We start from the raw sequence: 22,478 nt of genomic DNA, 5'->3' as shown, positions 1-22,478 counted from the left end.
TTAGATAAATTGTATTAGTTTATTATTATTTGAAAATTTTATTGTGTTTTATGTAACATTTAATCTTATTTTTCTAATTCTTGTGCTTATTATTAAAATTATTATTATCGTTTTAGAGTAAAAAGAAATAGAAGATATACTCGTATACCGATGGGCTACCGCTCATTATTTGTAACAGATTCAAATTAATTTCGTTATATTCAGCTCCAAATAGTATTCGCATACTTAATAAACAACAGAAGTCATTCATTTTGGAGATGAATGTGATAAAGATTTTGAGCGAACTTAATAGCATCATTAGTGAACTCTTAATTAGTAAACCCCCAATATGTGAAGAGGTCTGTTTTGAAAGTGAGCAAGTTTTAGATTAAGAAATATGAGGAATAATCTAATGTTGATAAAAGGAATTGGGGAATCGTATTAATGTAATATAATTTAATGAAATGAAACTTATGTTGTTAATATATGTAAAAGTGCCATCAGAGGGGGCTGCCGACAACGCCACACAGCCTGAAGTTTAGGTTATAGTCTAGGAAGGTTTAACGTCATTTTAGAGTGTTTACGTTACAGTTTTCATAGTGTTTAACGACGGTGAAATATAACTAGTAATTTAATTATTCTTTACAGGTATTTTATTGTTTTAATTATTTATGTATGTATGTATTAATGTTTTGTATTAATTTATTTATAAAATTATATTCTTTACAGAATAATAAAATCTGTTTTTGAAAACCGTCTTACAAATTAAATTACTAGGTAGTTATATTTCACCATCGTTAAACACTATGAAAAACTATAACGTAAACACTCTAAAATGACGCTAAACCTTCCTAGACTATAACCTAAACTTCAGGCTGTGTGGCGTTGTCGGCAGCCCCCTCTGATGGCACTTTTACATATATTTTTAAATTGGTCGAAACTTCTTCATGAAATCGTAGTCACAAAATTTCGTTCAAATTTTTGAGAGTTAGTTACTTCGTTGCTGACATTACTTCCTTTTGGATTATGATCAGTACCATGGTTTCTTGCATCACGCAAAATCTTTTTAAACAAAATTCAGTGCTCTTTTTTTTCTTTTTTAATTTAATAAAATGTTCCATTTCAGCATCAGCAAAAAAAATAACGTCCAAATCTTTTCTGTTTCAGGAGATTGAACACTGCTATTATCATGGTACGGTGAAGGATTATCCTGGAGCTACAGCCGCCTTTCATACGTGTAATGGAGTCTCCGGGGTGATTCATGTCGGCAATGAGACATTCGTCATTCAACCGTTTTACGGTGGCGACCTTTCGGTTAGTAAATATTTATATTATACCATTAACAATATGTATTACTTTGTTTAGTTAGTATGGACTTCTTTTTGACTGTATTTTTAAAGTCTTGCAGGACGTAAGTATTAGATCAGCGCTTCCCAACCTTTTTTTTGGTTCGCGTACCACTTGTGATAGTACATCATGCTAAACATACCACTTCGTAAAAGTGATTGTATTTCGTGAAATTTGTTATTCCGAGTGTGCTATTTTATTATGAACTTTGTAAAGTGTAAGATCTTAGTTTTAAAACTTTAAATAATTAAAAATTGCGTACAAATTTTTCTTTTACAAATTATTAATTAATTTACAAAGTTCTACCTTAGGATTATTATATTTGAGCCCAAATCTTATAAATTAATTTCTTTTAAGCATTCAACTACCTGTAAGTACCAATTAAATTTAATGTTGCTTGGATAGAGCTTACTCATAACAATCAGTCTCTTTAAGCAGATTTTTACATAGTTATCATTCAAGTTCTGTCACATGATAATTCTATTAAATTTTCTTTATCTTTTATCGATAATGATGTAGCTTTTTCTAAATTTTCTTTATAGAAGGGGGCTTGAAATCCAATTATCATTTGTGTTTTCGGGTTTTTGGGAAAATACGCCCATGAAAGACAATTCTAATCCTGTTAAATGTGCTATTATATTTTCTCGTATATCGTGAGACAGACTAACCTTATTACTATACTTATTAAACAACTTTAATGTGTAATTATTAATTAAAATAATTTTTATGAATTATTGGAAAAAAACGTATCTATGATATTTTTATGATTTAATTTTTTATGTCCGCCATTATTGATTATTTTTCGCGTACCACAGGTTGGGAAACGCTGTATTAGATAAATGATGGCTTCTTTTTTTAAAGTTATCAAAGTTAATAACATGAATAAAACATAACTTCTTTTCAACGATGTTAGAATATTGTATTCAGATTGTTGGAATGCTATGGTGGCCTAGTTTATGTTTTAAATTGATTACATTGATTCTTTTATTTAAAATATTTTAAGATTTCTCTTATTGAAAATACTGTTCGTGAATTTTGGCGAGAATGTTTGATACAAATTGTCACCTGTTATTGGTGCTCCACATCTGTTGTTTCATTCTTTTTTTGGGTGAGTTTTTAACATATTCTAAAATTGTGGTTTCAAATTTTGAAGAACATGAGAAATTAGTTCATTTTATCAAGCTATTTATACGATTAGTTGGTCGTTAAGCCCCACCTGAAAAAGTGGGCGTTTATTTTTTAATTTTTACTTTATTCAGTTACACAAATTAACCCTGAAGTTGTAAATTATAGCCTGAGTATAATTGCAAAGAAAAAGAGCCATTTTGAGTGATATTTAATCATAACATAGAGAAGTGTGTATTCGTATTGGTACCTGAGACTATAATGAGACCAATTAAGCGCCAATGAGTATAGGGGTACTAACCAAATGAGCACTTATCAATTAGTAAAGTCACAGCAATTACATTACTACAGTTAATAGCGGTACTCGAGTAATTAATAATATGGGACCGAACCCTATGATTTATTGTCCTTTAGCTCCTATTATTTTATCAGTATCAATTTGATGAAACTAAAGTTGTCCCACTTCCGGGTTAAATTAAAAAAAAAAGATGTTTACATCTGTTTAGACCAAATATAAACAATCTTTTGAACTTGGCATGTCAAAATTTTGATAAAAACCTAACCAAAACTCTGGTGCCGGGTCACATTCAAAAATGTTCATAATTTCTTCAAATTTAGTAGAAAAAAAAAAATTAATTAATGACCCACTTGATGATCATTGATCTAAGGAAAGTATAACAGATTCTGATTCTCAAAAAATAACTTAATTTCTTTAAAGTAATCCAAAAATTAACTGTATTATTTAAAATTATATTATAATTTTCTGTCTCTTTCGATGCGTGTCACCTAAAAATGAGTTCGTGTCTGGAAAGCGTGTCAAAGAATTGCAATCACGGGTATAGTATATAAGACAACAAAATTCCATACTGATATGTTGCTTACAATAGAAGATATAGAAGTGCAATTTTTTAGAGCAAACCATGACCCAACAAAATTTCAACTCTCAATATCTTCTCAATTTATGGATCAGTACACAAATGCACTATAGCTTATAACTGAGTAAAGTGTAGTGTACGAGACAGCAAAATGCTATACTGATATGTTGCTTACAGTAGGAGTTATAAGGGGCGCTATTTTTTTAGAGCAAACCATGACCCTACAAAATTTCAACTCTCAATATCTTCTCAATTTATGGATCAGTACACAAATGCACTATAGCTTATAACTGAGTAAAGTATAGTGTACGAGACAGCAAAATGCTATACTGATATGTTGCTTACAATAGGAGTTGTAAGGGGCGCTATTTTTTTAGAGCAAACCATGACCCAACAAAATTTCAACTCTCAATATCTTCTTAATTTATAGATCAGTACACAAATGCACTATAGCTTATAACTGAGTAAAGTATAGTGTATGAGACAGCAAAATGCCATACTGATATGTTGCTTACAATAGGAGTTATAAGGGGCGCTGTTTTTTAGAGCTAACAATGACCCAACAAAATTTCAACTCTCAATATCTTCTCAATTTATGGATCTGTTTAGCTTTTCCTTAATCCGTTCGCCGTCTTAGGATTTTTCTTGTGATTAATTCCTTTCCTTTGAATACCCAGAAAACAAGACTTGTCTCTGTTTAATAGTTAATAATGGCATTAAGTTTAGTGATGAAGTTCGTTTTAGCGGAATAATGCTTATAAATTATATTCCTGTATTAAAAAATATTTCGTAGCTTAAAATTTCTGTGAAGCGTTACTGAACCATTTTGTCGACAAATCAGATTAAATTTATTCATCCCTACGTTTTGTATATCGTAAACAGATTTATTGGCTGAAATCTTGCAGTGCTGAAAAGAGTAAAAATGTTAAAAATGGTAGAAAAATTCTGGAATAAAACAAAGATTTTATTTATGTTGATTTAAAACGGAACTTACAGTTGGTTTAACTTAACTGTTTTTGGCCTTCCGCCAATTCCTTATTACCTTCATTTTCTATTGGATTTCTTTAATAATTTTTAAAATTAATCCAACTTAAACATGTGCTAAATAGATACCCAGTAGAAATAGAAATCTGTGATAAGGTGTAAATACAGATTATTTAGACAGGCGTACAGATAAACACTTTAGTTGAATTAAAATAGGTTTCTTCTTCCAGGACAAACCTTCCATATTATTCCTCACAATGTTGTGAAAACGAAATATAAAAGTATTATTGTGATAACAGGCGTGAAACTAGTTGGACTGTAAAGACAATGTCATCGGGTTCTGTACACTTTTTTTTTTCAGCAATAAAATGTAACAGCCCTGAAAACGTTTTTATACGGTTGTCACAATACAAATCCCATCCAAGCTACCAATTACAAAGCAGAAATAATACGCTAGCACTTAACAATTTGTCGTTTCTATATTAAACAGACATTCACTTGCAGTTTTGTTACAGATCTTTTATTTTTTGTGGTCACCGTATAATCAATTTTTGTTTTCTACATTTTGATATGAGTTAAAGATGAATGCTACGTTAGCATCTAGGTTTGCTCTTTTTCAAAATGACTCCTATATACAGCGTTCAGAAGTTGTGTTACTGAAGGTAGAGGCTATTAAGCACGGATAGCCGACGCCACTCAACTATATATGGTTCCCGCAAGGCTTTAAGGCAGAAGAAATGGGAGGAACCGGGATTAATCGGGGCTAAGCCAAGATTTGATTTCTCTGTAAGCTACTCATACTCTTTCAAGGATAGTTTAATAGCAATAATCATTTGTTCTGCAAAGATCCAAGTTGAGGGATAACTAGTTCCAGAATCGTCAACTTCTAAACAACAAGACTGCCTTAAATAACCTATTGGAACGAAAGGGAGAGAATATGGATGGTCTTGTTCTTTCTTTAAGGCGCTACAGTAGCCGAGCGGTTAGAGGCGAGGCCCCGTACAGCTAAGAAGTATTGTGGTACTGGGTTCGATTCCCGGTCTAGGCCTTGGATTTTATTTAATGGAAAATAAAAGAAATTTGCAGTAAAGTATGTTTCTAATCGTCTCCGTCCATGACACCTAATTTGGTGGCCTGCCTGAAAAATAGGCATTACTTTACTTTAACTTTTATTCTATCTTTATTATTGAATAATGTATAAAGTTCACTAATGCTACTCGCATAATCCTTTTTAGAAGAGTTATTCTACATCAGTAATTACAGAAACCTTATTCTATCTTTGTTATTGCATAGTGAATAAAGTTCACTAATGCTACATGTATAACCCTTTTTAGAAGAGTTAAGTAATGAATCTACATCAGGAATTACAGAAACCTTATTCTATCTTTGTTATTGCATAGTGAATAAAGTTCACTAATGCTACATGTATAACCCTTTTTAGAAGAGTTAAGTAATGAATCTACATCAGGAATTACAGAAACCTTATTCTATCTTTGTTATTGCATAGTGAATAAAGTTCACTAATGCTACATGTATAACCCTTTTTAGAAGAGTTAAGTAATGAATCTACATCAGGAATTACAGAAACCTTATTCTATCTTTGTTATTGCATAGTGAATAAAGTTCACTAATGCTACATGTATAACCCTTTTTAGAAGAGTTAAGTAATGAATCTACATCAGGAATTACAGAAACCTTATTCTATCTTTGTTATTGCATAGTGAATAAAGTTCACTAATGCTACATGTATAACCCTTTTTAGAAGAGTTAAGTAATGAATCTACATCAGGAATTACAGAAACCTTATTCTATCTTTATTATTGGATAGTGAATAAAGTTCACTAATGCTACTCGCATAACTATTTTTAGAAGAATTAAGTAATGAATCTACATCAGGAATCGATTGTGGTAAATATAGACCACAGCATTAGTAGGAATAGTTTTAAGATCCCTGGTAAATAGAATAATTAACTCGGCAAAACTGCCGCTTTGTGAAACCTCCATAAGTTTTTTTCGACAATCAAAAAAAAGAATCTCCTAGTTTTTTTTACAGCATTTTTAGTAATTACAAAGTCCTCAAAAATTTCATTAATATTTGTGGTTCTCATTTCTCAATTTCTCACTGTAGACTGCAGACAAAAATTTTTCTGTGTAATCAATGTCTTAATTGTAATTTTTCATCATGTCGTATTGAACATGATTAGTAAATTGTTTATTTATTGCAACAGATTGATCATTTTGTTGTTTAGGCTACCTGCAAAGTGTGGGAATCACAAATTTTCTCTTTGAGAAAAAAGAATAAGTGAAAAAGTTAAGTTTTTAAGTCCACAATTTTTTGTTTTGTTTTTAATTTACTCCTTGCCACATTAAAAGAAATCCATGATGTCGAAAAATATGGCTAAATAGATTAGGTTTTGTTGTTTTGTATTTTACTTATCTGCCATACAGCTTGAGGCTGAGGAATAGTCGGAATCAATAAAATGATTGAACTGATTCACTGAACAATTTGTTTAAAAAAAAGTATTGTTTAACACAATATGAAGAAGTGATAAACCCGACATAGATTGAATACAATTTGATCCAATTACTGCCACAAGAATTTCCGTTGAATTGCAATATAAAGTTTTCTAGGCCGCCGTCCAGCCACAGCTGTATAGTTTATAGGCCACACCCACTAACTTTTGATCTATATAAAGGTGGCCGTGTGGGGAAGTGAACACAATACTCTAGTGAGATTGATGGGAGTAGGAGTTTTGTAAGAGGGGATAGGTTTGGGTGAAGATCGCCAGGTGTCCGTAGAGTTTACCGAATAGCCTTTAAAGTTGTTTACCTCACTTTAGTTTAAAATAGTTTTGTTCACGACTGGCATAATGGCGAACCCCAGTGTTGCTAGTAATTCAACCAACACAAACTATTTCTCACATTTGCCAACTTTCTAAACCAATTTTGCGAATTTTTCTTCTTTGATGGACTATACTTAACTTAGTGTTTAAACAGAAAGAATACTGGTTGGTATTAGATAACCACAAAGCTTTAAATAACTACAGAACATAAATTTTAACTGTTTTTATATTTATTCTTAGAGCTGCTAGAGAAATCCATTCTCACACTTATAGGTTACAGTGTTTCAAAATTGATTGTACTCTAGAAATGGTCTTTCTCGATCCATCATATTCTGGTCATAAGAATAAAAAAGTAAAAGCTCAAATTTCATAATTAGTTTTAAGAATAAGGCACCATCAATAATTTTGTTAGTCTAAATGAGTTGCCTGTGAATCAACTTGTACAAAGAAAATGTTAGTGAGACAATCAAGGTACTGTTTCTGAGTTATTCACCAATTTAAGTTCTTTAAACATGATTTGTAAAAATGTTAGTGAGGCAATCACGGTACTGTTTCTGGGTTATTCACCAATTTAAGTTTTTTTAAAACACGATTTGTGGTAAGCTACAAAAGTAAATAGAATTTTAGTCATAATGGAGACACAGTAAATGTTATGAAATAATTTAAAGATTATATTAATAGACGTACAATCACATTATTCAAAGAAATCAATGACCAATTTTCTGTCCATGCCTTGATCCTTACATGCAGAATTCACTGTAATTTAAGTAAATATAGTCTAATTTTAATCATATCCATAAATGTGTGTTTATTTTCTTTTATTTGGCAGGTTTTAGATGTTGTTCTATTATCTGCAATTGATTTTCTTAAAAAAATCCTTAAATACCTAATCTATAATTCAGGTACATTAATTTCTTTTTTCTGCAACCATGTAGGGAAGTTCTCATTACTCAATTAAAATCAGCTATGTAATGCCCAACTTTACCTCACTAGTGGGGAAAAATTCCCATTAGTGTCACTTTCCTCACTAGTGAATGAAAACACTTGATTGTGCTTCCTTGATATAAGAAGTTTTGTTATTAAATATTTTCTATAAAACTTTAATAAGCTTATTTAAATTTATTTTATCTAAATAATTAAAAAACGAATATTAAAAAAATAAAATAAAAATTGAAAGGAATATAGAAATAAAAATAATATTTTAATAAATAATTAGATATTTTTAATTATAACAGTTAAAAAGGTTATAGTGTTACCTTATAGAAATTTAAAATGGATTCTAGTGATTCCTGTTTAGTTTTTTTTTTTAGTTAATAACCCTAATGGTTGCAGAAAAAATATAATATTTAACTCGATTGTAAAGTATTTTCCTCGCACTCGGCAATTTGCCTTGCATTCGCCTCGCTTCGCTCGCTCGTGCGTGCAAACCCTGCCTCGTGTGAGGAAAAGTACTACTTTCCACACTTGTTAAATAAATAACTATATTCAACTAATTATTATTAATTTAAAATATTACTGGTTTTTAATGGCTTCTTCCATTTGCTTTATTTTCACTCCAGGCTAATTTGCAGTGTGTTTTTATGTCTAGGACAATTTGTAAACATTGACTTCAGGACTTTTCTAGGTAATCCAATCAAATAAAATCATCATTATGTTTGAAATGTTCTCTACGGGTTATTTGTTTCTTATTTTCTTGTACAAATTGAAGTTATGTTGGTTCAGCTTCTTCCAACTTTAGCAGAATGTGTTTTGCTTTGTGAATTCTTTTAGAGATTTTGGGTAATTTTCAAAGCTTACCATAACACTTTCAATGAATCTCTGTACTTATTAATGTCGATTTGATGTTTAAAAATGGCAGAATTAGTTTCATCTTCTCTTTCTTGAGAATTTTAAGAACTAGTACAAGTAAGTGGGGCAAATTTAAGAAATTATACGCGCATGTACCGACACCGGTTCATCTATCATTGATTTATAACTACTTATATGTATTGATTAAATGACCTTTTTTACAATCTTGATTATAACCTGGTTGGAAGGTGAATGAAGATGATAGACAGACTGATGACAGATATGCTAGGAGTGTCCCGTGCAGGTCTCCTATTATAACTTTGTCAGCTGTGTTACATTAATTTGCTTTGTACATGATGGTTTTGGAAACAGACCGAGAGGTAATACATAATACCCGTGGGTAAGGAGAGGGGGGGGGAACTGCTGTTCTGTAATCAGGAAGCGTGATCAAGTTAGCACGGCCGAGTCGGGTAGTTCAAACCCCCCTCCACTCTATTTATCTGAACATCTGTGTTTAACTGCTCTCATCTTGCAATATCACGGTTCTACAACATATGAGGAGCTGTTAACGATCTCAACTGACATTACGCTCATGTAATTATGTAATTTAACCTAAACATTTTATAAGAAATGTATTCTTTTGTATCCTTAAACATCGCAACAACAATCTAGTTTGAGAAACGACTATGGAAGATTTGAATATATTTTATTTGGAGTAAAATTTGAAATCCCTGGATTCAGTTGCCTAAATTTCTCTTGATTGGTTCACCATAAATTTTAAAAATTCTCTATTTCTCTCTGTGTGGAATTAAACGCAGCTTTTAATAGTGCTAAATTCAATTCTAACAGATACGAATTTTCTTATAGTTGGGCCTCTTATTTGAGTCTGATAAGATTTTAGACTCAGTTGAAGAGTTAGAAATTGTCTTTAACCAGTTTAGCTTGTTTGACGTGTATACACGTCAAATCAAATCTCTATTACGGTGCGTTCGACGTATACTCGTTGTGAAAAATATAAAATTACCATTAACGGTAAAAACTCGAAATTTTAATAAAATACAATAAGAATATTATTTGGTAGGATGTTTCCTTTATCTTACCAATAGAACTGCGGTGGGAGTCAGCCAAATGATAAGTGGTTGGTCATGTTTGGTCTCCGCATTAGAGATTGGGGAATTACGCACAGAAAAAGAAGCTCTCAACCCTTGTGCAATGCCCGTTTTTACCTTAGATAGAGGTTCAGACCTCTCAGTACCTTTCATTTTGCACAGAATTCATAGCTTTTTTCTTCCTTGTAAAAAGCTCTTGCATCCCTAGTTAACTAGAGCAATGTATAAGTGAAGCGGTGCAAGATTTTGAGTGAGCACAGAATGCTCTATAAAGCCTCAGAGATTGCAGAAAAAGTCGCTTGCAATGACTATTATGACGTTGTAAACTTTTGGTTGTTTTGCACTGTGTTCGACGTGTATACACGTCATTGTCTGATTTTAATTCCGCACACTGTGGGTTTTTTTTTTTAAAACTAAATTCCACGCTTAACTGGTTTGAAAGCGCCATGATAGTCGTGCGGTTAAGAGGCGAGGCCTGCAAAGTTGTGAGATGTATTGTGGGTTCGATTCCCGGTCCAGGCCTTGGTATTTTATTTTAATAGTTAATAAGAGAATTTAGTAAAGTATGTATGTTAGCCCCATTCTGTCCATGAAAACCAGATTTAGTTTTTGAACGTACAACCCGCCTGGGAAACATAGGCTTTACTTTACTTTCTAGTCTTTAAATGATCAGAGAGTACCTTAAAATACGAAACAAAATACTGCGATTACAAATATGCTTTGACCTAGCTCAACAGAACATAAACCTTTTTAGCTTGAGAAACGACTGAGGAAGACTGAGGTAAGTAGAACCGTTATACTTGAAAAGACAGCCATTTTTTTGAAGTATCTCTTGCTTATAGTTCAATTACTTTCAATTGTAAAATTTCTTGGGACTTGGAGATCAATCTCTTTAAAAGGATTTTGAGAATTTTGTAACTAGGAGATCTCTAAAAAATAATCCATTATTGACATTAAAAACAAAAGTTTCGCTCAAAAAATAATGGTAAAAAGTGTTTGAAAAAATTGCAAAAGATAAATCGATTGAAGAATTATAAATAAAACTTTTAATTCGAAAGATTCATTTCGGCTGCCTAAAATGGTCAGTGTTAATATTAAGATTCTAATAGGGCGGCTCTTAAGGCCTACGCCACTGCGACCCCTTGGATCTATGGCTCCCCTCACTCTAAAGCTCGCCCTCCAGACCTGTCCGTTTAATCAGACTCTTAATTCCGGAGAGCGACTCTTGGGTAATGCTGACAGGCCTTGGTTTTTCCTCCCCGAGAAGTAACATCCTTAGCCAGACAAGCCCCTCAAACTGACAAAACACGTGCAGTGCCGTTTCCTCCTCTTCCTGACAGAACCTACAAAAGGCTATCATCTGCCAGGCCCATGCGATGCATGTGTTTTCTAAGCCTGCAGTGGCCGGTTAATAGGCCTACAATTATCCTTAAAGCCCCACGCGGCCTTGACGGATTAAATCTGCAGTTAGCTTTGGCGAATAGCCCTTGATGAACTCCTTCGCCAGTCTCTCTGCCCTGTGGTGGCTGAGCCACCACTCCTGAGACCTAGTCTGCACCCATAGTTTAATGGCCGCAGTCTTAAGACACTTGGAGACCCCAAAAATAGGGCTCCGGGCCAACGAAGTGTCCCGCAGAACCTTACCGGGCCAATAAATCTGCCGCTTCGTTTCCTTTATGTCCTGAATGTACCAGGTACCCACACCAGAAAGACCTTATTTTGGTCACTAATTTCCTTCAGGGCACCCAGACAGTCCCATTACCAGCCTTGAATTGACCTGGTAGGAACTAATAGCTCGTAGAGCAACCTGACTGTCCGAGAAAATCACGACCTTAGAATTAGTTATTCCTCGACCAACAATCTCGGCAGCACAGAACCTTATTGCAGCTAGCTCAGCCTGAAAAACCGTAGCTAGTTTACCTAGGCTAACCGAAAAAATGGTTACTGTTAGTAGAGATAATTTTGATATAATAATTTAATGAAAAAGTTGAAATAAAAAATAATCAAGCACTTTGAAGGCATCGCCATTTTAATCTCAAACATATCCAACCAGACAATGGATAAATTAATAATAATAAACTTTGTAAATTGATAAACAAAAATGTAAACCTTTATTTAGAAAACATTTTCAAACGTTTTCAATATATTTTGCAAATTGACTATAATCTAATTTTTTGAGATTAATTGCTTTGGAGGCAGGAAATTACTGCCCTACTGCTAAAATGAAACTTTGAATGTATTTTTTTCTTATTTAACAAGCTTTGAAGAATAAATAGTAAAAGTGTTTCATTTAATTTATATTCAGGTTGTAAACGTTTAACTGTTTTGATAATAAAACGAAATGAGAAACCCAGCGAACTCTATTGCTTCAAATAGTTTAATACAAATCAAACGGTTCATCTTATAAGCAATTGTGTACTAAACAACTTGAAGGATTTATTGTATTTTGGTATCTAAAACTTACTAAAACCATTTAATCGATAAGATAAGATCAAAGATAATTAGAACTGAAATTTCCTAAATAAAGTATGCAGTATACAATTACATTTTTAATTATTAATACCTAAATTACCTAATTGTTTTTTTTAATGTATTTTCGGAAGGTCAACTCTTGAATCCTCTCCTAGGAGCGCCACTGCTTTTATAATATACTATTACATCCATATTGAAATAATAATGTGTCGGAAACATATTCTATGAACTTGGGAGTGTTGAATCACTTGCCACAATCCCTGAACAACGTAACTTGAATATTAACAGTTATAACTCCTTTCTATATACCCAAATCTAGACCATTGTTCAACATTCGAAGCGATTCTAACTCCCAGGAGCAATCTCTCACCCCTTCTATTCCAGTCTCTGGATCAATGAATTACAATTACCATAGTTACATCCGTTGCTTCAATACCTACTACCATACATTTTCTTTATGTTAAGACAGAGATATATATCTGCATATTCCTTCCTTAACTTCAACTATAACTGAAGTTATTCATTATGCGAACTAGTGTTTCAAACTTTTTATTGATTTATTTTTAGTTTGATTATATTTGTATTAATTTAATTAATTTAATATTATAGGCAGAATTTTTAAAATTAATGTACATTATTTCATCGCATTTCTCCACTTTATTCTAAATAAAATTATACTAATAACAAAAATTTTAGAGAAGCCTATCCCCACCCGCTTACCTTAATTGTGCATCAAGTTTTAAGATAATTGTTAAAGTCGTTTCTGAGAAATAAATAACTTATGTTATTGTTGCGTAATTATATTTTTGTAATGATTTATATAATATTGATGATTATGATTCTAGTTATTTCATTTGATTGTAACTTTACTCCTTTACCTCTCTAAAAACAAATATTTGATACTTTAACTCTACCATTCATTTGTTTTGTATATACGAGGGTCGTTTGAAAAGTCCGTGCAAAAATAAAAACTACTTCATTTTTGGGGGTAAACCTTTTTTTTATTTTTCAACATAGTCTCCTTTTAGGCTTATACACTTCGTCCAACGCTGCTCTAGTTTGTTCATCCCTTCCGAATAATAGGATTTGTCCAAGTCTGAAAAATAGCCATTCGTTTCTGCAATCTCCTCCTCGTTTGAATAAAATCTTTTTCCCGTCAGCCATTTCTTCATATTGGGGAACAAATAGTAGTCCGAAGGAGCCAAGTCTGGAGAATAGGGGGGATGTGAAACGAGTTGGAACCCTATTTCCATTAATTCTGCGACCACAACTGCTGAGGTGTGAGCTGGTGCGTTGTCGTGATGGAAAAGGACTTTTTTGTGGGCCAATCGTGGGCGTTTTTCTTGCAGCTCGGTTTTCAAACGGTCCAATAACGATGAATAATATGCACCTGTAATAGTTTTACCCTTTTCCAGATAGTCGCTGAGGATTATTCCTTGCGAATCCCAAAAGACAGTCGCCATAATCTTTCCGGCCGAAGGAACGGTCTTCGCCTTTTTTGGCGCAGATTCCCCCTCGGTAACCCATTGTTTAGATTGTTCTTTGGTCTCAGGAGTGTAGTGATGTATCCATGTTTCATCCACAGTGACGAAACGACGCTTAAAGTCCTGCGGATTCTTCTGGAACAGCTGCAAACCGTCCTTGCAACACTTCACACGATTTCGTTTTTTGGTCAAGCGTGAGCAATCGCGGCACCCATCTTGCGGATAGCTTTGTCATGTCCAAATGTTGATGCAAAATATTATGTACCCGTTCATTCGAGATGCCCACAGCACTAGCAATCTCACGCACCTTCACTCTTCTGTCATCCATCACCATATCATGGATTTTATCAATGATTTCTGGAGTAGTAACCTCAACAGGGCGTCCAGATCGTTCAGCGTCACTTGTGCCTATATGGCCACTCCGAAAATTTTGAAACCACTTATAAACTGTTCTAATCGAAGGTGCAGAGTCACCATAATGTTTATCAAGCTTCTCTTTAGTCTCCTGAGGCGTTTTGCCTTTCATAAAGTAGTGTTTAATCAACACACGAAATTCTTTTTCGTCCATTTTTTGAAAATCACTCGACTTCCTCGATTCAAACGAATGCCAAACACGAAAGAAATAGACCGATCTGGCTGAAACTTGGTGTGTGTTCTTCCAAGAGATGCTACTAACTAAACATAACCTCGATACGCGCCAGTAGTGCTATCTCTCTGACTTTGCACGGACTTTTCAAACGACCCTCGTATACAAAAATTATTATTTAAATTTATTTAAACGAATGACAGTAATGTGAATTAAAATCCAGTTTATATTTTAGTTTCTTTGAAGGCAGATAACAGATTGAAATACCAAACATTATTTGTAAATAACAAAAATGAATTCCATCTCTTTTAGTTACCGTGTTGAAAGTAGATTCATTCTTGTTTTAATTTTCTTGCCTCTCTTTTGCTTTCAGTATCCGATATCTCTTTGTACATTTACAACTGTAACGTAATGCATTTTTGTTTAAATTAATAACCATCTCTACCTGCTGTTGGTGTCAAATATGTTTCTTTTTTGTTTTATCATTTTTTTTAATTCAGCCTGACACTAGAAAGAGGTTCTTGTCCGCTAAATAATAACATTGGTGGAAATATATGACATTTCTTTAAAGTTGTCTGTTTATGGACATTCCTGGAGAGGAAAAATAAAACGACGACATAGCGGGAATATTTTGCCGCAATATAATTTGACCAGTTTTATTGGATTCTTTTTACACAAATTTTTGTGGTATATTTTATTTCGGAATTTACAATGTGAAAGCTCCCATCCTAAGTCCAAAAATATTTTTTTTAAATTGATATATTTTTTTGTTGCTTGTCAGCAAACTCAATATTAAGTAAATATTAAAGTCTACACTACATTTTATTGTTGATTAAGTTAGTCATAGAGATTTCATTGTTATTTCATACTATACTTTGTAAATAGTAATCAAGAATGTTTTAAAATAAGTGCAGACATTCTAAACACAACACGGACCATCTCGCCCGTCATATTGCTCCCATTTGTAATACTCTGGCTTTTTTAGTTCTTTCTATTTACAGTTTGATTTAGGCGCAGGAAATGCTTCAAATTATTTGTGTTTAAGTTGATTTCGAACCATGTTTACAAAGAAAGCGAAAGATCTGTTTGTTTTTTTTAAAAAAAACTATTTAAACTTGAAACAATTATTTTAAGATAAAATTTTATAATAACTTTATTAATATTGTCACATCTGGATTGGAAATAGTGTTTTATATATGGATCTAGGCCACCTTTACTGGACGCCATTTATCTTTTTATCTGCCTTACCTTAAAATTAAAAATAATATTGATATAATTTGTTACAGAAACATCCACATGTAATCTTCGAATCGCGAATAAAAACAAATAAAGGCTGTGCAAATGCTGGCAATCTGGAATGGAGATCTTTTAGACGAGCCAAACATCTATCGAATTTAGTTGAAGCAGCCAATCGAAGATTTAGAAGAGACGTAGCAGAGGCGACCAAATATATTGAAACAGCTCTTGTTATTGACAAGGCCATGGTAATAATGTTTTTCTTTATTATTTATATTATAATTTCAATGCTTACCTCAATAAAATACTGATTTAACCTCTGAAGAACTATTTGGATGTTTAACTTCTTAAATATTTATTTCCAAATATTTCAGGACTTTAACTGTACACAAAATTAAGTCCTTATCTAGATGTTGTACGGTTTTTTAAGTAACTAAGTGCAAATTTGCTTCAAACTCAATTCTACACGTTTCTCCAGTCAATCCAAGTTTACATTCCAACTTTTTCCCTGACTTTTTTAAGCATACATTAGAAAATAAGGACGACCCAGTGTGTAATATCGAGCACTGTTATAGTAAATGTTCATCAGAGATTAAAATTCTTCTTCTACAATCAATCTAGAATTACATTCCCAACTTTTTCCGTGTTTTTTAAGCATACATTATGAAATAAGGTCGACCCGGTGTGTAACATCGAGCACTGATCTAGTAAATGGTTGGAATTAGTCTTTTCCAGTCAATCTGGGCCTGATTCATGCCTTTTTCCAGTGTTTTTTAAGCATACATTATAAAATAAGGACGACCTAGTGTGTAAAGTCGAGCACTGATCTAGTAAATGGTTAGAATTAGTCTTTTTCAGACAATCTGGGTCTGATTCATACTTTTTCCAGTGTTTTTTAAGCATACATTTTGAAATAAGGACAATCCAGCGATAATATCGAGCTGTTGCCATGTAAATGTTTACTTCATACATTATATTTAAATATTTATTAGATTTGGGATATACTAGGAGCGGCTATAAAGTCAAATTCACCCTTAAATTTAAAAATAGCGTTTAGAAGATCAAATTGCATTTGGCTAAATGCGAATAATGTGTTCGAGAACATGTCTGAACTTGCACTAAACCCAGCACAGTTGTACTGTACGGGCCCCTCATTCAGGCTGGCTAACTGCTGTGAAGCCAACTTTCTCTAAAGAAATATCCCAACTAGTTCCACCCTTTCACTACAAAGTAACACAAGGCTTGTTATCTTCAAAAACATGGTTGGAAAATTGTCCGTCTGTAATATTTAAAAACATTTATTTAGTTGAAAGCTTTATTATTACTTAAAATTTTGTCTTTCTCCTACTTAATTAGTTAGAAAGTAATAGAAATATTCTTTGTCGTTGTTTAGAAATAATTAAGAGACACCTTGTTGTTGTTCGTTTTTTTTTCCATTTTTATTAATTATACTTGAAAATAATAACCTCAGCACCAAGGCAATAGTTGTTTTCTTAATGAATCACTTCAGAAAAAATTAATTGCAACCTGCTAACGTTGCAGAGAGTTTCTTTGTAAGCTTTTATCTTTAATAAAAATTGTGCACTAATTAGTATTTGCTGCACTAAAGATTTGCAAAATATTAAAAACAAATTATTAAGGGGGGGGGTGGAGAAAGCTTGCTAATTCCTTTAGTTAATATGTCTCTGAAGAAGTTGTTTGAAATTGGGTAATAGACTGATCTGCTACGTAATCGATTATTTCCAAAAGATCGAAGATATTTAACATGATATGATTCAGTTCATATTTATTTATTTTGTTGAATACAAATACGATATTTTCAAAGTTATCCATGCAGATTGCTGATTTTTGTTTACAATAATGCTGAATTCAAACAGTGAAGCTACTCTCCTGTTATGATGTGTTGGGATGTACACAACTATACCAATTAATCATATTAATTTATTAATATAAATAATTTATTACAATATTGTTATACTTAGAGGTACTATATTAGAGAAGGTATAACCTTTACAAACAAACTTCAGTGTTGTGATGGACATGTGTTTTTAAAATATTTTTAAATGAAACATTTCATAGGTATTTTTCTATATTCAGGCTAAGCATAATTATTGTAGTTTGTCAATTACTATTGCTCTTTCTACCATGTCAAAGTAGACAAATAATTCAAGACTTTTTTGCTCAGAAAAAATACATTGCGTCCAATTTTTTTTTTAAGTCATATGAGAAGTTTCTTTCAAGAACCGGTTCGATATTAATAAGTTCATAATAATTTTATTAAAATATTTATGGAAAAGAAATTCACAAAGTTAAAAGCATTATTATAAAAAAAAATGCTAATATAAAGCATCATTAATATCTAGCAATAAGAACTTAGTTTACATTAAAAAAATGCAGTAGAAAGCATTTCAAAGACAATAATTATAATTAGATTACATATATCATGTATGCCAGCTTTTACGAATGGATTAAGAAACCAAAATTTACACTCGAATAAAAACAAAGCAAATTGAAAAAGCTAGTGAAAACTAAAATACTATTTTGAAATATTAATAATAATTTAATAATCACATTAAAAATACCTGATATATTTTATGGATATTGGCTCACTTGAATATTATGTTTATCTTTATAATTTAAATAAATAAAAATTCCCAAAAAAATCCTGAATAATTTGAATTCCAACAAATTACAGAATCCATTACATTAAGAAAAAATTTATATGAACATTTTTACTGGATTTGTGTATGTGTTTCAAATTACTTGTTTAAAGCAAATTATATTATATTCATATTACGTTAATAGGAACTTTCAAGAGAAATTAGTCGAGCGTTATCCCATATAAGTTTAGGCAAGACGAGGTAAACAAACCATGTATTTATAATAACGGACAAAAGATTATGGTGGAAATAAGATCATTTATGTGGATGGTTTCATATTATTGTCAAGTGTGAATACTTGTACATGTTTTGTAAGTACTACGTGATTATGATAAAGTAGTTTGGGTAATGGAGTGTCTAGAGAATTATTAAGGATTAAACGCCTTGTAGTTGAAGGAACTATAGCAACCGACTTACCTCATCCAGCCCGACTTTGGTCCTACTCCACTCAGCCATTGAATGGGCGAACCCACAGTGAATGTCCCATTAATATTTGATGTTGAGTTAAGAGTTTCAATTTTGTCGACCTCACTCTTGGTAAGGCTCTTTCGGTAAGGGATTGCTACCCAACTAATGGTTTCAACTTCGGTTTCTACATCTCCTACAATTACAAATTAATGTCCAATAAATTTAGGACTTAATTTTAAGTATTTTCGTAAGTTTATAACAATATTATTACAAACACAACATTAAGTGATTACTTTTCAAGAACCTTATTAGCTACATCACATAAACATGTCGGCCATTTGTTAAAAATGTGATGTCTGATTAAAAGAATAAGAATAACAACAATAATTTTTTTTTGTCGCAATAGACAAAAAATGCATTGGCGTCAGCTTTTCAAAATTATTTTCGCACTAGTTTTTGCTCTGTTGAATGTATTTGTTAAACCACTCATTTTCTGAAATCATACGGGGGCCCCCCATTTCTGAATTGAAATATCTGGGTAAACAAAACACATACTAGATTTCATCTATTCAATAATTCAAATTTAATTAGCAAATTCTGTTTTACAATTGAATTTTACTGAAATTCAGTTGTTTTCCAACTGTTTGCATGATGGCTGAATGCTCTGAATATGATTCTCACAATATGAACCAAATCCCGACTTAATTTAGCCATGTGCCTAACTTTGGGAGCCGAAAGGCTCAGAAAATGGTAGGTAGGTCCGGTGGGGACTGTGACTGAAATATCTCATAATACCCTGTCAGATTTCGTAATAATCTAATTGGAGATCAAAATTTTGGGAAAAGCTATTGTAGTTTTTTGTTTGCTTTTTTTTTCTGCTAGAACAACAAGGAGTCTATACAATAAGGCCACTTAGCTGTGTGGTTAGCGAATACTGGATTCCAACGCAGAGATTATGAGTTCGAATCAAGCTGCTGACCCTTTTCTTTTCACTACTTAAAGCTCATTGTCCGGTGATGGGGAGTGTTATCGGCTGCGAAAGAAAGACTGTCCGAAGTTGAAGAAAAAAGCTAGCTCCGGACGCCAATAACCTCAGAAGTTTGCTTGCCAAATATTAAAAAAAAAAAATAAGGCAACTTCTCTGCACACTGGAGTAACCTAGAATCTTATGCTTTCTTTATAAGTAACAGGGAAAAACGATCACTCATATCCTATCAGGATCCAATCCTGACACCAAAGGAGATGTTATAAAAAAAGGTTCAGTGGGTAATCATGTAACCTTCCAAAGATGGACCATGCCTTTGCATACTAGACGGGATGTTCAAAAAGTCTCTTGTTTATATTTTTCGGTACAGAACTGTCCTAAGTTCTGATATATGAAGCCATATTTTCAGTTTTTTTTTACGGTTTCCTGGCTGAAACTTTAGGTATAGAGTATAACAAAACAGAATACCAAGTTTTGAGCTCTCAATTCATATTGCCTACCCATAAGTGGTATCATCCAAAGTAAGTTGAAAATAACTGAAGACTTTTGTACGATTCTTTGGTAAGTCTTGGAATTCTTTAAATAACATTATTGACAAAGTTGAAAAACAAGTGTTGGTAGAAAAAGGTTCTATTGCGAAACAAAAAAAAAAAAAAAATCAAAGAAAACAATCTTATCTTATTTTTTTGTTTGAGCACGTTTCTTGTATCCCATTATTTTGCCAAACATCGTTCAACTTTTTTAGAAGTTATCTATAAAGTTACAAAAGAATGTACTGTAAACAAAACAAAAAAACTCTCTCTTATTTTTGGTTCTATAATGCATTGTGTTTCTTCAATAAACTTGCAGTACTATAAAATAGTTAATAATTTTACAAAAAGATTTGTTTATCAAAATAAACCATTTAAATGGTATAAAATAATCAACAATAATGCATGAATGTTCAAGAACAAACATTAGCTGCACTGATTTACTGTTTACCCAACTATTGATTTGTGAACTGATATCCCAGTTTGTTTGATGGGAAAACATTTTGGGAACTAGTTGTTTCCCTATATGTCGCTTATCATAGTTACAAACAAGCATTCCTCTTGTTTAGATGTACTTAGAATTTCTATCTATAATGAAAACAAAATATTTTGATAAATTGTAGTCAATAATTATTATAGAAAACTATATTATTGCATTAATGTGTTAAAAAAATACAAGAAATGAAAATAAATAAATATAAAGATCCTCTAGTCTTACAGAATCAATCAAATAGTAATGCTATATCTCCTTGTTAGACATAAACCAACAAACGAACTTATTGTTTACTAATGACAGAGCTATAACATCAGGTAAACCCACGACCACAGTCTGAAAAAAAGTATTACTGTTTACTAAAAATATCACAATTTCAAATATACCTTAAATATTGATTCTAAAAAACTAACCAAAGCAGATTAATTCGATAAAATGTTATTTTAATAGACAAGAATAATATCATATCGCGTAGATTGCAATGAGGAGCAGGAGGATTTCAAACATATAATAATGATATGTCCACGTTATGTAGTAGAAAGGAAACGAATGTTTGACGACATATACAGGGTATTTAGATGCACCATTTCGCTACGAAGACAACATTTTCCACCAACATCTATGTGCTTAAGTCTATAGCAGAGCTAGCAATGAAATATGAATGTATTTAAAAGTTATAGCCAATTAAAATGAATGCAAGAAAATGATTAGAGAAGGATTACGTGATTTTAATTTCGGTTAAGCTATAAGGATGGCAGGAATATACTGATCCATCCATTAGTTGTAAGGTTTATGTAAATAGTTGTATATAGTAGAAGGATGAATGTGTGAAGCGAATGTATTTATAAGTAAGAATGGAGAGTGAGTGATATTCTAGTGATAAGCACCTAGACGATGCTGGCTGTATGGCGAAAGCCAATGCCAAAAAAAAAACCCCCAAAAAAAAATACTAGCCAATCTTAGCCTACCTCCGAACTTTATTGGAATGGTTCTTTACAGCCATCCTGACTTGTCTTTCTTTTTGTTTCTGATCTCTTCTTAGTCTATCCATAAAAAATATCAAGAAAAATTATTTTGAATAAGATCTAATTCTTCTTACTGAATCACTTTTAATATTTATGATCATTGAAGTCAATGCGCTCCGTCCTTTCCCAAAAGTATTGCCCAATTATTAATTAACCTTATTAATAATATTCTTTTCATTTTTATACATTGATTTTCAATATATTTATTATTTTGTTGTGTTTCAGTTCGAAAAACGGAATGGCAGTACAAGAGCAGAAGTAGTCCATGATGCAATACAAGTGGCGAATATTGCAGACTTGGTAAGCTTACACAGCCATTGGAAAGCGCTTGCTTCTTGTTTTTTATATAAATATTTGGTTTCCTGGGCATACCGTAAGTATTAGATTAGGCAACAGGTATCTAATGAAATTTGGGCATATCAGTCTGCTTTTTCATTGTTTTGAAGGTACGTGAAACAATGCACAGATCACCGTGTAGAGGTTAGAAAAGCGGTACGGGGCCCCCACGGCACCGCAGATCACAAGAGGCTTATTGTGCCAGCCCCATTT

General features: G+C 32.3%; 1 protein-coding gene across 20 annotated transcripts in view; it reads left to right on the top strand.

The window, feature by feature from the left end:
* mmd (disintegrin and metalloproteinase domain-containing protein mind-meld) overlaps positions 1-22,478 on the top strand; it is a 374,487-nt gene that overhangs the window by 295,927 nt on the left and 56,082 nt on the right. For all 20 annotated transcript variants that reach the window (XR_012454178.1, XR_012454177.1, XM_074114424.1 and 17 more), the window contains exons 6-8: positions 1,147-1,293; positions 15,879-16,076; positions 22,155-22,229. Coding sequence is in view for 18 of the 20 variants with exons in the window: in XM_074114424.1 (XP_073970525.1) it covers positions 1,147-1,293; positions 15,879-16,076; positions 22,155-22,229 (420 nt within the window). In the remaining 2 variants the exon portion in view is untranslated. The remainder of the gene's footprint in view (positions 1-1,146; positions 1,294-15,878; positions 16,077-22,154; positions 22,230-22,478) is intronic.

Source organism: Rhodnius prolixus, unplaced genomic scaffold (genome assembly GCF_049639745.1).
Source record: "Rhodnius prolixus isolate KJV_2025 unplaced genomic scaffold, Rpr scaffold_7, whole genome shotgun sequence".
Lineage (NCBI taxonomy): Eukaryota > Metazoa > Arthropoda > Insecta > Hemiptera > Reduviidae > Rhodnius > Rhodnius prolixus.
Note: the sequence above shows the minus strand (reverse complement) of the source record. Positions and strands in the feature narration are given on the sequence as shown.